Raw genomic sequence first — 15,890 nt, 5'->3', positions numbered from 1 at the left:
TATGGAAACATAGTTTGGGAGACATGTTTGTGACTGACATCACTGCTTGACCCAAGCATCCTTATTCGGAAACGATTAGGCTTTGTATCAGAACAAAATTAACATTCTTCATAACATTACTTACAGGACGTGGTGCCGTTTAGCTCCAACAATTTCGTCACCTTTGAACAGAAATTGTCAGATTGTGAGTACCAGTTTGGATCACGGGTAGTGTCTTAGGTAATGTCAATGAGTGAATGTTGTTTATCGCCTCAGTCAGCGAGTCTCGCACCCGATCCGTTAGTCGCCTCTTACGATAAGCATGGTTTGCTGAAAACTAGTACTAACTCGGGAAAGATCTTCAAGTGGTAATGAAGCCTCAGTCAATACAGAGACTAGAATATTACTAATGTGGATAAAATAATATTAAGCACCGTGACCGAGCCATTCTTGTTAAGCGAACTACTGATTAACTATGCGTTAAGATTTTGGTTGGTTGGTTTGTTGCTTAACGCCGCGTTCGGCAATATTCCAGCTATATGACGGCGGTCTGTTAATAATCGAGTCTGGACCAGACAATCCTGTGATTAATATCATGAGTATCGATCGACGCAATTGGGATCGATCATGACATGCATCAACCAAGTCAGTGAGCCTGAACACCCGATCCCGTTAGTCGCCTTTTACGAGAAGCATAGTCACCTTTCACGGCAAGCATAGCATGGATAGCTGAAGACCTATTCTACCTCGGAATCTTCACGGGTCTCTGTGCGTTAAGAGCGACTCAACGCGTGATGCAAGCTCTATACCCGCGCATTCCATCAGAGCTTGATGTAAAGTGCTCTGCCATCTGGGGACGGATGAATTGTTGTGTATATTTGTTTGTTTGATGTTTAGCGCCGGACTCGTAAATAATCGAGCCTGGACCAGACAATCCAGTGATTGACATCTTGAACATGGATCCACGCAATTGGTTGGTTGGTTTGTTGTTTAACGCCGCACTCAGCAATATTCCAGCTATATGACGGCGGTCTGTAAATAATCGAGTCTGGACCAGACAATCCCGTGATTAATATCATGAACATCAATCCACGCAATTGGGATTGATGACATGCATCAACCAAGTCAGCGAGCCTGACCACCCAATCCCGTTAGTGGGATCGATGACATGCTTCAACCAAGTCAGCGAGCCTCACCACCCGACCCCGTTATAATTAGTCGCCTCTTACGACAAGCATAGTCGCCTTTTACGGCAAGCATGGGTGAAAACTAGACTTTTATAGTCAGTTAACGCCCGTAGGTCGGGAAGATGCACAACGCTGTTATAGTTATTTTGCTGACTGTGGCATTTAAATAACTCGCCCACTCTCTCAATGTAAGAAAAGCGTTAGTGGCAGTGTTATATAGCTACTCACCACTTGTTCCTCGTAGTTGGCCGACTTCAGCCCCGCCCTGTTGACAACGCGTACATGCAGCCGAACCTCGGCGGTTTTGAGGGCGTTCTTGGCCACCATAAGCCAGCAGTTGCTGATGTAGACTTTGCTGACCCGTTTGTAACACACGTTCAGGGCGTTAGGACAGTAACAGTCATGTTCTCTGTCTGTGCAGGCATGCGGCTGAAAGCAGGTGCAAAACAACATGGATGCAGAAAACAGATAATTAAGATGTAAAGATGAGGTTGGACACACTCTGATGATGCAAAATGTGCCAAAATCATATGTGTATTTCCTTTTTGTTCTATACCCTAATATGCATTTACCATGTCATGTATAGATAAATATTTCAGTCAATCTTTCAATCTTAAAAGTTTATTTTGATTATTGCGATTTGTTTATTGTAGCACCAGCAGCAAACCATATGCTTAAAGCGCACTTTTCTACATATTTGTCCAATCACCGAAGAGCAACTTCCTGATCCCTGTGTGGACAAGGAACGTGCCATACACTCATAGGAAGTAGTCTGTGCATGCAAAGTCCCTGTCTATGCAGACTGGCCCTTGACAGTATTGACATTTTGCAACCTTTCTCAGAATCTCTTCCGGGCCTGCTTGAAGAAATCAGTGTTAACTGATGTTCCGTTTTGTCATGACATGTTTGTTAAACGTTCCATATATTCCCATTTAAATTAGACTAATTAAGGTTATTTTTCGAATCATATTTTCTCTTTAAAAGTAATATTACAAAATTGTTTAAAAAATAAGAATAGCATGGACAAGTACAGTTACTATTTCCAATAATACAAAGACATATCACTCACACTGACGGATCTAATGGTTACATTCTTCGTATTCAGTAGGTCTTCATTATTGAAGACCTTGAGCTCAATATGGTCGATTCCGCTCTCGGCATCGTGTGCGGTCACCCTTAATCTAGAGAAACGAACAGAGAATTTCTTGTTTAAAAAGCAAAACAGTCTGCAGTGGTGTCATTATGAAATGGACAATGGACATTTATAAGTCTGATCAATACATGACACGTACACATCACCCTTGAAGTTAACATCATTCCCGTGAGGATGACCCCGTGTGTGTGTGTGTGTGTGTGTGTGTGTGGAGGGGGGGGGGGGAGGGGGGGGGGAGACAACAAACAAGCAAACAAACAAAGAGTGACCATGATGCACTGGCTATATGAATGAGTGAGTGAGTTGGGTTTAACGCCGCTTTTAACATTATTCCAGTTATATCACGGCGTGTCAGCTTAATGTAGGAGGAAAGCCCGAAGTGATGCAGGTCTCAGACGTTTAAACCAAACTCACTCATTTTGTCGAACAGTGCAAACCTCCCTATGTACACAGAGTTAGTATATATAAATTAGTAACAAGAGTAAAGTCTTATCGTCTTTGATATATTTCCACAGGAAAGGATTTTTTTAGTATTTGGAGTAAAATGCCAAAGAAATTAACAAATTATATATTACAAAATATGTTGGGTTTTTTAACATCAAATGGATCTCTTACTCCTCAATAGTTCTCAATCTATAATTGGAATCTATAAACTTTTGAAAGATCAAACTCAAGCATATAGGACTATCAACTGACACTCCCCAAACAAGCCAGGTTACTAGATCTTGGTGTTTTTTTACCCAGAGCTGAAGTGAACGTTGGATCTCTCGTTCTTCTGGAATGTCATCCCATTGATGAGTGGTGGAGTAAAGTCGTAAGTTACACTTGTCGAGTCCACTTTCGTGTTGTCGAGGATGTCCCTGGCTCTGATCCACACAGTAACGGTGCTCCCGCTGGTAACATTGCCTGGAGTACAAGACACAGATAATGCAATGGTAACGAGTTTTAGCAACAGTTATACAGACAACGTCCTGCTGAAATTTAAAATCTCGCATATATTGTTGTTATGAAATCCGAGAACTAAGTTTTTTCAGTTCAGTGAGTTGAGTGAATTATCATTTTAATAAGTATCAGTTACCTTTTTGTTTAATCACACACACTGAAGGACGCCAATACGGCCAACCCATGACCCTTCACTCTTAGCAGACCAGGTTCAGGCAGAAAATATATAATAAAACACAAATGGGTCTTTTCTTGCCAAATAACAGGTTGATCGTATGTCTTGCCCTGATAAAATTTATATTTATCGGAGCCAACTGTAACAATATCTCTTTTTCTGGTTATTCGATCAGATATCTCACTATTTGACATAATGGTCCAAGTACCATTTGTCAGCCTTTACAAATAACAACATAACAGAATACAAACCAATGAATGACGACTGCATTGTTGTGTTCAGACCAGAGACATCTTTCCAGTTGGGCGGTGTATGTAGTGTTCTACCTCCAGTCTTATTAACAGCATGTGTCCACTGAAACTTGACAATGCCACGTACATTGGGGATAGCTGCTGTAGTTCTTCTGCCATAATGATCATCATTTGCATAAGGCACTTCCTTGTAGATTGGTGGATTTTCTACAACCTTTACCTTGAAGGGGAGGATGTTGTTGAGAAATTTACCACTTTCATGGACATAATTGAGAAAATGGTTTTGCCAGATGATGACAAGTGGCTTGGAGGCATTAGTCATCCACTGGAAGCCCTGGTCTTGTACAGCAGATTGTATGAACAGGGCATGGTTTGGATCAGTGGTCACTTCTGACTCTTTGTCGTACAGTGCAAACCTTCTCATGTATACAGAGTTATTGGCCTTGTCCATGGCTTCAAGAATGAAGGAGTACATCCCTGGTCTTGTGGGGGCATAAGGGAGAGGGTTGGAGATGGGGTCGGTGTGGTCAACTTGTTTGTGAACAGCAGGTCTCAGTTTGTCTACTTCCGTCAAGCTTCCGTTCCCAGTGGGTTCAAGTTTGAAGGCTTCCCATGTGTATTTGTCCATACCGGATCTGGCATCAGTCCAGCCATCCCATGCCATTGTGATAGGTTGCTATTAAAGGAAAAAGTTAACGCATACAAGTCATGCACTTCCTGAGAACTAAAATGAAGTAAGGGTTCAGTTATTTGATTTGGGTTCATTAAATTACTTGATTTACAGATTAGCTGATCCAAACTGTCACAAATGTGGAATAGTTCTTGAACGCTTTTTCATCATCGCGCCTAGTCTGTCAACATGTTTCGACAAATCTTGACAGTAGGTCAATATTGGAAGAGAATAAACTCTGTGATTTTACATGCCCCCCAAACAACAATTTCGCAATTCATTTATACCCTTACAGATATGTTTTACATATATGTTTTCAATGTCACTTATTAAATATTCTGGCAAACGTTAAATAATTCTTACTTTCTTGTATGTGAAGTTAAGTGTACAATGAACACTCTTACCTTTGTGAATTCTGGGTGAATCTGAAAAGCATCATTGGGACTGTTGTACACCGGTTCACCCGTGTCAACTTTGAAGGCCACAGTGCTGACGGCATCCTCTCCGGTATAGTGTTGTGTGGCTGTAGTATCTGTTCCGTCTAGCTTCCGGAAGCCACCACTTGAAACTCGGAAGGTCAAGGACAACCTGAACAATTGCATAAAATGTGACATCAATTATATGTTTTGTTTTGTTCATTTGTTGCTTTACGCCGCACTCAGCAATATCCCAGCTATATCACGGCGGTCTGTAAATAATCGAGTCTGGACCAGACAATCCAGTGGTTGACATCATGAGCATCGATCCACGCAATTGGGACACGATAACATGCTTCAACCAAGTCAGCGAGCCTGACAACCCGATCCCATCAGTTTCCTTCTTACGACAAGCATTGTCGCCTTTTAGGGCAAGTATTGGTTGCTGAAGACCTATTCTACCGCGGGTCTTCACGGGTGGCATAATTCTTGAATAGTACGAAAACGCACACACATACACGCGCACACACATACACACGAGCATGCACTTCGCTATATAATCTTGAACGCGGCGTTAAACCCAATGTCACCCCAACTCATGTCTATTGTGAAGGATGATAACACAGACAGTCAGGTAAATATCTCTCTATTCTTTCAGGAGACTTACCTGTCCCCATCTGTCAAGTTGGAGGTATAATATTTTGTAAAGGAGCATTGGATCCTCTCTTTGGGAATTTCGGGGCCAACTGGATCACTGCATTGAATATCCTCGTCTTCAGAGACTGAAATCGGTCCGCCTTAACATTTAGAAACAAATATGAGCTTTGGATAAAAATATCTAATCGATGTCCAAATGGCACGCCATCTCGCTGAAATATGGATCGAGTTAGCACACCTAAGATCAAATGTATTTCCCTGCTTTAAATAATTGTTTATTTTGTATTATTTCCCTATTCTAACCTCTTTTCAAATTGCAGAAATATTTAATTTCACACTCGTATGAGACAGGACTACTCACAGATGTCATTGATTAATGTAATATTTACAATTCATTTGTGTTTGTGACGGGTGCCATCGAAGGGGGGGGGGGGGGGGGGGGGGGGGGATCCGCTTACCTTAACACCTGTTATCATCACTATTTGATAGTGATTCCTCAACTAACGTTCAAGTTATTGACGGAATCGTAAAATCGACTCTGCTTTCCTCCCACAAAAGCTGACACGCTACACATAAAATACTTCCAAGCACAGAAAAACCCATGTCACCCATTCTGCATGACAAAGAGCGTATCGAATTACTTACTAAGCTTAAAATAGGCTCTGGCAATTCCTGTTTTAGCCTCACTGATGTAGGAAGGAGGGGGATATGGTAGATCTCGGCCTTTGAATATAGCACTGGCGGTGACGCTCAGGTTGTTCAGTTGTTGTCGATTTGTCCATACGATGACTTCTTCGGTCTTGTCCGTGCCATCGGCTATAAATCCGAATATCTCTCTCTTTGCCTGTCCTTCATCTTTCCAGTAGGAAAACTGTGCCCGTATCTGTGTGACCTCCGGGGTTTGGGTATCTTTCACTGTAGGATGACATAAGACAAGGGAAAACGTATCAAAGCGCGCATGACATACCGTATTCGACGTAATAAGCGCCCCACTGTAATAAGCGCCCACGGCGATATTTTCTAATATATTGACTAGTGAACAAAACCAATTAGCACCCTTCCGATTGATCAATGTACACAAGACTTATTTATTAGTGTATAATACGCAATCATGTGTTATATGCCCCCTTAATTACGGGCAATTAAATTCTGGAAAAATATATCTGTCGTGTATAATACGCACAGACTTTTCTTTTGTATCATTTCAGGCTATCAGCATAAACCACAAAATTTACGATCTTTCAACAAAATTATATTCTAATAAGAGCTCCCTATTTCTAATTTTGAGAGCGCCCTGGGCGCTTATTACGTCGAATACGGTAGTTTGACCAATGAGGTTAGAACAGCGATATTCTAAAGTGTGAAACACTGTCGGAATTATGTTCGACGCCGGTTTCTCTAACATCGAGTTACATTTATACACTTACTCTAATAATTACAAAGACGCAATTTAAGTAAAACAAAAGCGAGACAAAACCTGCATGCTGGTCCGTTATCATAAAAAACAGAGTCCATTGTAAGATTACAACTACACCATAAATATGCGATTATGAATCACTATAGAAAGGTGATGATACCAGGTGTTCGCGAAAAGGTGAGCGTGTCCTGTCGCGCCTCTGGTCACAAATACATGCAAAGGCAAGTCTAGTGTTCACGCGAAGAAACACGGAACACATGGTACAAGTCCAAGTAGGGAATGGTTTTGGGACATCATGAAACGTTATATGTATATGTTTATCAAATATCAAGGGTTCGACACCTTTCAACATATAGCCAAAAGTCTAGTAAAAATCCATATTAAGGATTCGTGAAATATTGTAGGAAACGACCGCGGTTGTATGTGGACAATGTATTACTAGCCACATTTTGTTTCCATCCTTCTAACAACTTGACAGTTAGAATTCAATATTTTAATTACAGAAACAACATTGCAACAGTGTTAAGATGTATTTTCAAGTAGCAGTTGAAGGCAACTTTAGGTGTCCAGAGGTCGAGGGAAGGATCTAGTTGTGTATAAGGGGTAAGTGTCATTGTGGCAGCTCGTTTTCACTATTTTCTCTATGAACGTATGCGTGGAATATATTTTAAACTACTACCACTTACGATGTACACAAAATTGTCCATTGAAGTCCTGCATGCAGTTGCACACGACGTTCCCACCATTGCCTTGGCAGTCCCCCGGGTAGCATGGCCGTTCATTGTTACAGTCGACTGAAAATAGAGATACACCACCAGTTGATAGAACTGTTTTACATTAATCAAGTAATAAAAAGTGAAGATATATATACATATACATCGTTACTCTGTATAGGTAATAAAAAATAAAAAACATCAACTGCTTTACGTACTAAACGGAGAAACAGACGCAAACCACATTTGATTTACAACTCTACTCCATCAAAAAGTGAAAAGTGAAAACACGTGAAATCCGATTTTATCCCCCTTCTCATTCAAATTAATAACACATAACGTCAGTGTCTATTTTTCTGAATCACACTAACAACACACGAGCCTCCCTCCCCCCCCCCAACTCCTTCTTATTAACTATAACACAGGAGAAAGACAAAAATGCAACACAATTAATAGTTTGTAGGTAATTATGCAAACCCTATTAAGCAGTCGCCATAAAACAGAATAGCAGCTCAAAAAACAGCCGCCCAAAAGCAGAATTGCCGAAGAAATAGGGGTCGCAGTTTGTTACCTGCCAATAAAAACTAAACTCCTGATTCACAATGGTGGCCTTTGTCTTTGCGGTCATTGAGTTGGTTCATCAAGCTTAATGTCCGGGTTGGATTCCCCACATGGATCTCTAATGTGCGACGCCTATTGTTGGTGTTCCCTGCCAGGACATGGCTTGAATAGTACTAAACGCGGCCTAACACCTACCTCACTCTCTCGTAATAGCAACACAAGACCCAACAGGCTACTCGCCTTCTGATCAGCAACAAGATTATCGAAGAAAACTTTATTAAACATGTACTTACGCCCGGTGCATCTCGTTCCACCAAATCCTGACATGCAGCGACACCTTCCTGGCTCCGTGCAAGTACCGCCATTAGCACACGGGGGATAGCAGATTGCTGCAAGAACAATTAAAGTGCATATAGAGAACTAAACTATTGCCAATATGATGCAGTTGTTTTCGTTTCTTTATAAGAACATGAGGAAAAGAAAGCATAATGTATTTCGATATTTTAAACAAAAAAATAACTTTCTCTACCATATTCCAAAACTAACGCAAGAGTCATGGACAATCATGATATGTAGCATTCTTTTCCATCAAACCAAAATTACAAATAGATGGATGTTTATGAATTTTTACGTATGTTGCAGATTTCATTTCCATTGTGAGTCCACCCGGGACAGCACTTATAACGCCGAGTATAAACGGGTTCAGTTACAGATGCATGGGCACAGCACCTGAAACAAGAATAAGTATCATCATACCACCGATGTTAATATACACCTGGAGAAGGTTTTGCACACCCAGTAGTTTTCGAAGACAAATGAAACAAGCGTTGGAATGAAATTACTGACCAAATAAGTGTGATATTAATCACGATATTGTCGTACAACCACCGGCGATGTTGTCACCAGAAAACAATGTCGGATCAGCTTCTCTCGATGCAAAGCTTAACAGGAGGCCACGGTGCCTGTATACGACACCCAATGATGTCTCCAAATGTGCTCCAGTGGATTCAGATCTGGATTCATGGCGGGACAAGGCAAAATGGTCACAGCATCGTTCTGGAGATCGGCTGTCTATGCCCGGGATCGAGGGGCCTGATGTTCCTGGGTGTATAGGTTTGCTGTGCCTCCAAGCCCTCCGTCATCCATCCGTGACATGGAGCAGGAGCCTGATTTCGCCCGACCAATGCATTTTACGCCAGGTTCTCAGATTCTCTAAACACCATGCCAAACGGAACCTCTGATGGGGATCTACCAGCTGCTCTGAAGCGGTTCCTCAAGGTTCTGGTGGACAGGACCGCCTCCGTGTTCTCGTGGTAGGCGTCCGCCTGGAGAGCGGAAGGTCCGGGGTTCGATCCCCGGACGCGTCATACCAAAAGACGTTTAAAGATAGTACTTATTGTTACCCTGTCTGACGCTCGGCATTAAGGGGCTAAAACAAGGACTGGTCGGCTCGGAGAACAGTATACTGTGTCTGAGTGGGGTATTCATGTTAAACTGCGGCATGGTATCTCAGTGTGCTAGCACTATAAATCGGCCTCAGTCCGGACTAGTACAAGCAGCCAGCCACGCACGCACGCACGCACGCACGCACGCGCGCGTCGCTATATAAGCGCAATAATCTTGGACGCGACGTTAAACTCAATTTCACCTTACCTCTGGTGGACAGACGTCGTGTGAAAGTCCTCTACGTCTATGTCTACGTCAGACAACAAAGAGGCAAGAAAATGCAAATATACTGAGTCGAATAAACTTACGTCCACCACCAACAATGTGCTGTACAGTGAGTTCTCCGACTCACATAGTGAACCGTGGTGTAAGGACATGTGTGTCTGAAAGAAGAACAAATATAATCGAAAGAATGAGGCATTTTAACGATCCTTTACAGATTCTAGTACCTTTTTGGTTTGACTCCCATCCGGCGATTAGGTGCCTCACTGTGTATTCATAGTTTTCGGCCATGGGAGCCGTGCCAATTTTGCTCGTCTGAGGGGTACACAAAGTACGTGATAGAGACCACCAGTTGTCGAACTTTCATTTTTGTGGAAGCCTCGGTAGCTGAGTGGGTTATATTGCTGACTTTGTGTGCTGGCGATTAGGTGCCTCACTTTTGTAGTGTGAGTTCGAATCCCGAATGGGAGTCAACCCAAAACAATTTCTAGAATCTGTACTTTACTGAGGGAGTGTTATGCCAAATATAACATTTTGTTACATTTGACAACTTTCTAAATGGCATTATGTATTCATAAGAAATATTATCACTTTCATAATGCTTTTTAAGAGTTCTGCTGTTTTCCTGTAGAATGCAGACCTTGTAGGCCAATGGGGCACGTTAGTGAGTGAGTGAGTGAGTTGGGTTTAACGCCGCTTTCAACAGTATTCCAGTTATATCGCGGCGTGTCAGCTTAATGTGGGAGGAAAGCCCGAAGTGATGCAGGTCTCATGATCAGGCGTTAACCACTTCGGTGAAACCCACGAGCACGGGTATGGTGCTGACAAACCTAGAAACATAATTGGGGCGAACCGGGATTCGAACCCACAACAATGGGGCACGGGTGACCCGGTCGTCTAAGGCGCCGGGATTCGCTGTGCCTGTAACCTATGATTGTGAGTTCGAATCCCGGTTCGCCCCGATTATGTTTCTGATTTGTAAGCACCATAACCGTGCACGTGGGTTCCACCGAAGTGGTATACGTCTGAGACCTGCATTACTTCGGACTTTCATTAAGCTGACACGTCGCGATATAACTGGAATACTGTTAAAAGTGGTATTAAACCCAACTCACCCACTCACTGTAGGCCAAGAAGGGCCCTCAGCCCATATTGTGTTTAGAAGGGTTGTATCAACCTACGAACCATAGATGCACATTGGGTAACATCTTTCTCTTTGTGACTGAGTGAATGCTGTTTTGACGCCAGATTCAGCAGAGGGGACTCTATGTCATGGTGGCAAGTCTCGCCTCAGTATCGGTTTTGTCATTGTGTCAAGTCTCGCCCCAGTATCGGTTTTGTCATTGTGTCAAGTCTCGCCTCAGTATCGGTTTTGTCATTGTGTCAAGTCCCGCCCCAGTATCGGTTTTGTCATTGTGTCAAGTCTCGCCCCAGTATCGGTTTTGTCATTGTGTCAAGTCCCGCCCCAGTATCGGTTTTGTCATTGTGTCAAGTCTCGCCCCAGTATCGGTTTTGTCATTGTGTCAAGTCTCGCCCCAGTATCGGTTTTGTTATTGTTACAAGTCTCGCCTCAGTATCGGTTTTGTCATTGTGTCAAGTCTCGCCCCAGTATCGGTTTTGTCATGGTGGATAGTCTCGCCTCAGTATCGGTTTTGTCATTGTGCTCTCTGTTTGCTGCTCAAGACCAGTCACTTGCCACACGAAACCGACAATGTGTGAGTCTGCGTAAATATGAAATGTAGACTATGAAATGAATTTAATGAGACAGTCCGACTGATTGTCACTAGATGCCCAGCTTCGGCACATAAACAGCAATATCTTAAGCGACATGATCGAGAGGCCAAGGGCCCTAAGCTGATGATAAGCCGAGCCAGCTTCTACACCTATTATTTAAGCCTTCTGTGTTGACCCAAATACATTTAATTGCCAGTAAGAAGAGTAAGATGTTTGTTTGCCATATATCCTTGAAATACAAGTTATACCGCACAAAGGTTTAACTATCTGTTTAGCATTTAACTCTTTGTGTTACAGGGACATCGTTACTTACATAATAATTGATATGTTACACTAAATATAACATAAAAATTACTGAAATAAATGGTGCCAATGAAACATATCTGCTGCACGAAAGATGTGACAAGTGTTAATGTAGACTTGGGTGATCGAAAACCGGGTAGACTTGGGTGATAGAAAACCGAGTAGACTTGGTTGATCTACATAAGACTATAAAAACTGGAAGGAGTTTCCAGCAAAATTCATAAAAGGAATTTATTTACTTGATAGTTAACAAATAAATATAAGCGACTTCATTCTTTGCATATCCGGTACATTGGCAGCAACATTGGACGATATGTCAGTTGCAAATTCAATTGATTTACTGCCCTTATATTGTGCATCTCGACACCAAACAATCTCAAGTGGTAGCCACCATATATTGGCAGTATAACCGCCATTTGACAATAACAGTTTGTGGACCACTACAAATATGTGCTGAAGGAAAGTCGTTTTAGCGTCAAGGGGGTGACTAGAACGGTGACATTCATACACTCTACGGTGCCATGATATTGATTCAGTCATTCTTGGTTGCCATATACATGTACTTTAAATGTATATATCAGTCCCGTGTCGAGAAGCACAACAAAACCAACAGAATCACTTTTTAATCAACATTAATTTTCAAAATATTACGTAACACCCATGTTATAAATCCCGAATTGTTATGACACTCTAATGAAAACACCTGCTATAGTTATTTTTGTAGTAATAAGTATTCCTTCAGAACATGATCATGTACGTACTGAAGGAATGTTTGCGATCTATCCATCTCCACTGTCACTTAAGACGTAAGACTTTATAACTCCTGTTTAATCAGAATTGCTGATGTACATGTTTTAAGACTGAAGGATGAAATTTTAAAATCATTATTTCTGTGAAGTCGAAATTGTGGTAAATTTCATTATGAACTTGATTACACACTAAATGTAGATAATTTAGTATTTTGACAGGCCTTTTTTACTATTGACAGTACAGTGAGTGGCAGTCTATATAAATGCAATACAAATTAAACACAGTGATGTAAAAAATCTACAGTTGTCAAAGATAAATCATGTGATTGTAGGGCTGCAACATAGGTTGATATGATACATATACTTTGCAGTATGACAGATACTTTTCTATGTATTGAAACTTACAAATTTTGATATATGCATACACTTGCTCGGCTGGTGAATTTACAGTGACCCCTTATCAGTTTCTTAAAATGGTTTGGATTCAGTTATTCTTGGTTGATAGGACGCCATACACACGGACTTTTTATGTACATATCATTACTGTGTCCAGAAGCACAACAAAACCATCAGAATCATACTTTTATCAACATTAATTTTCAAACTTTTACGTAACACCCATATTATAAGTCCTGAATTGTTATGACACTATACCGGATATCGGCTATATTATCAGTCATGCAGTTATCACTTATTATTATTGTTATGTTTGATTTCTGTTCACCTGGCAGTGAATGGGTAAATATAATACAACAATAAAAGGAAAAGAAGAATTTGGAATACCAGATCGATTTGATCCATAACTCTTAATGGTTGCCTAAAACTATAAACCATCTATATAGGTTTTAAGTCTGAGGTTAGCATTTTCCAAGTCTGTGCAACAAACCTAATACAATTACATCCAAATGTACGCCTTAACCCCATTTATAAAAAACTCAGTATAATGAGTGAAGAGCATTCAGTTGTTTCTTGGGACTAGTAATAACATACATCAACAAATGATAATAACATCAGCCATCCATGTTTACAAACATACCTTGTTGAAAATTGGCTTGTAGTTCGGTAGCAAAGGTGTTAATATTCCTCTGTTAATGGATTCAGACTCAAAATATGTATGGTCTAGCCTTGTTTGTTACTCACAACATCGTTTTGAAATGGTGTTTTCAACATGCATTGAAAATGAACGTTCTAATTCTAATGTTTAAAGTTGTCATGACAGACACTTTTAAACAGGCTTTTTATTCTTCAACCTTATATGACCTTCTCGTATATCTTTCAGATCAGAATAATGTTCTGCTTAAGAACCCCGTTTGCAATGTGATGTGACAGGTGATGTTTACGCGTTGCGAGGAATGCATGTAAACAGATCGACGTAAGATCCACATTCATATGTACAACATGCTATTCAGGTTTGAAAATGCCTGAAACGGTGTATTTATAAGGCAGAATAGGTCCCTAGTAACCAATGCCTGATCTTCACTTTTTCCCTTCTATTACAATCGTCTGTTCAATGCAGCAGACGTACTTGATTTGCAAACCCTTGCATCTTAAAGGTACGCACCTTCACCCAGCGTATTTCCTCAAGCTTCTGTGCCACCCTTTTACCAAAGCAAAAACGAAATGCATGTTCGTTTGTTACAAGTTCAGTGACAAATCCAGTGAATTGTGAACTTGTTTCAAGTAAAAGCTGGATGCATTGCAAAGAAAGAGAACAGCAATATGCTCAAGAAGGAAGTAAAATATTTCTTAGGCCACATCGTCGCGCTTAGAAAAGTATTGAAAACAAAAAAATCTTAAAATCCTTCGTGTCTGCTGCATTGAAAAGACGATTGTGATGGATGGCAAAGTTTACCCTGATCCATAGCCTTCTGGAAGGACAAATCCATCCAGTCTTACTCTCAATAGGGACGTTACCTGTACAAGAATCATCGTCAATAACAACTGCTTTTATTCACTGTCGGGGACCACCAGCGATGGGACATCAGAGATACAATTCATTAACAATTGTACATATAACATGTGACACAGCAAGATGAAAAATCCATTAACACACACAAATGAAATGTTTCTGTCTTATAAAAAATGACCATTCAGGATTACGATGAACTCCCATAACTTCTTTATAACAGATATACGTTTGCATTTCAATATGTTTGCCCAACCGTATTTGTATTTCTTAATCAAGAGATGCATGCTTGAGACATTTACCACTTTGATTAAACCCTCGGGTATGGTACTGACAAACCTAGAAACGTGTCAAGTTTGTTTGTGTTAACACTTAAAGAAGGTATTGTACAAAGGTGTTCAAGCAAAACCATTGTAACGTCATCAGCAAATAATAGCAAAAATAGCAACAGTATATGGGTGTATTTGTGTGATTTTACACTCATATTCTAGTTCTTTTGTCAGTTCTTGAAATGAAATAAGTAATTAAGAATGGACTTACAATACCTCACACCTAGAATGCCTTCAAAATCATTGATCGCAACTTGTGAACCGTATCTGGAATTTCGGAGGAGGGACCAGAAACGATTTGTTGAGGTTCTTTAGATTGATAATCATCCTCATTCCCTGGTATTTTTTTCTTTGGAAGCAAGAGATCGGTGAATAAAATCCCTTGCTTTGTTTTGTACAGTTATGATGGCGAGGTCGACTGCGTCCAATGTGGAACCCGCCAGATGGAATTGACGTTCGATAGGACGGGATGTAAGATCAGGAAGAACCGGGAAGAGTAGTTTGTACCCATGAGTGATGACATCGAGAATTCCAATTGTCTGCGCAGAACAACAAACATCCTCCACTGGACCTGGAGTCAGTGAAACGGGGAAAAGCCAGGTCGATAGGGTCTGAAGCTTCCAGAGGAGCAGGTATTGAGTACAATCTGCAATTACCCCGGCCGGCAGATCTAAAACCACGTTGCAGGCTCGCTGACATGGTTGATGCATGTCATCGATCCCAGTTGCATGGATCGATGCTCATGATGTTAGTCACTGGTTTGTCTGGTCCAGACTCGATTAATTACATAGCTACATATTTACATATATATGACAAGACTTGTTTTGTCTTTTTTACATGGAGCCATCATATAGATGTAATATTGTGGCGTTAAACAAAACCAAATACAAGAACGAACATATCCAATGAAACTTGCAAACGCTCTACTTAAGAGGACTTGCTATAAGTAGACACATCACAAACTCTCTTTGGTTGTCACTCACGACAACGACAAATTTTACTCGCAGTCTTTATAAAAGTGTTTCCAACATCCAAAGAAAATGAGCATGCAAATTCTTACGTTTATGCTCGTCGCGATAT

The 15,890-nt window shown here is 41.0% G+C and overlaps 1 protein-coding gene across 2 annotated transcripts in view; it reads right to left on the bottom strand.

Annotated features, from left to right (window-relative positions):
* The window catches only part of LOC124143124, a 49,389-nt gene that overhangs the window by 12,358 nt on the left and 21,141 nt on the right, over positions 1 to 15,890 (bottom strand). For both annotated transcript variants that reach the window (XM_046511954.2, XM_048388006.1), the window contains exons 2-13: positions 9,876 to 9,950; positions 8,753 to 8,850; positions 8,415 to 8,510; positions 7,534 to 7,641; positions 6,076 to 6,345; positions 5,441 to 5,570; positions 4,762 to 4,945; positions 3,688 to 4,363; positions 3,060 to 3,225; positions 2,236 to 2,347; positions 1,395 to 1,595; positions 125 to 161 (exon numbers count right to left, since the gene is read on the bottom strand). In XM_046511954.2, the coding sequence (XP_046367910.2) occupies positions 125 to 161; positions 1,395 to 1,595; positions 2,236 to 2,347; positions 3,060 to 3,225; positions 3,688 to 4,363; positions 4,762 to 4,945; positions 5,441 to 5,570; positions 6,076 to 6,345; positions 7,534 to 7,641; positions 8,415 to 8,510; positions 8,753 to 8,850; positions 9,876 to 9,950 (2,153 nt within the window). The remainder of the gene's footprint in view (positions 1 to 124; positions 162 to 1,394; positions 1,596 to 2,235; positions 2,348 to 3,059; positions 3,226 to 3,687; positions 4,364 to 4,761; positions 4,946 to 5,440; positions 5,571 to 6,075; positions 6,346 to 7,533; positions 7,642 to 8,414; positions 8,511 to 8,752; positions 8,851 to 9,875; positions 9,951 to 15,890) is intronic.

Source organism: Haliotis rufescens, unplaced genomic scaffold (genome assembly GCF_023055435.1).
Source record: "Haliotis rufescens isolate VD_foot unplaced genomic scaffold, xgHalRufe1.0.p SCAF_10, whole genome shotgun sequence".
Lineage (NCBI taxonomy): Eukaryota > Metazoa > Mollusca > Gastropoda > Lepetellida > Haliotidae > Haliotis > Haliotis rufescens.
Note: the sequence above shows the minus strand (reverse complement) of the source record. Positions and strands in the feature narration are given on the sequence as shown.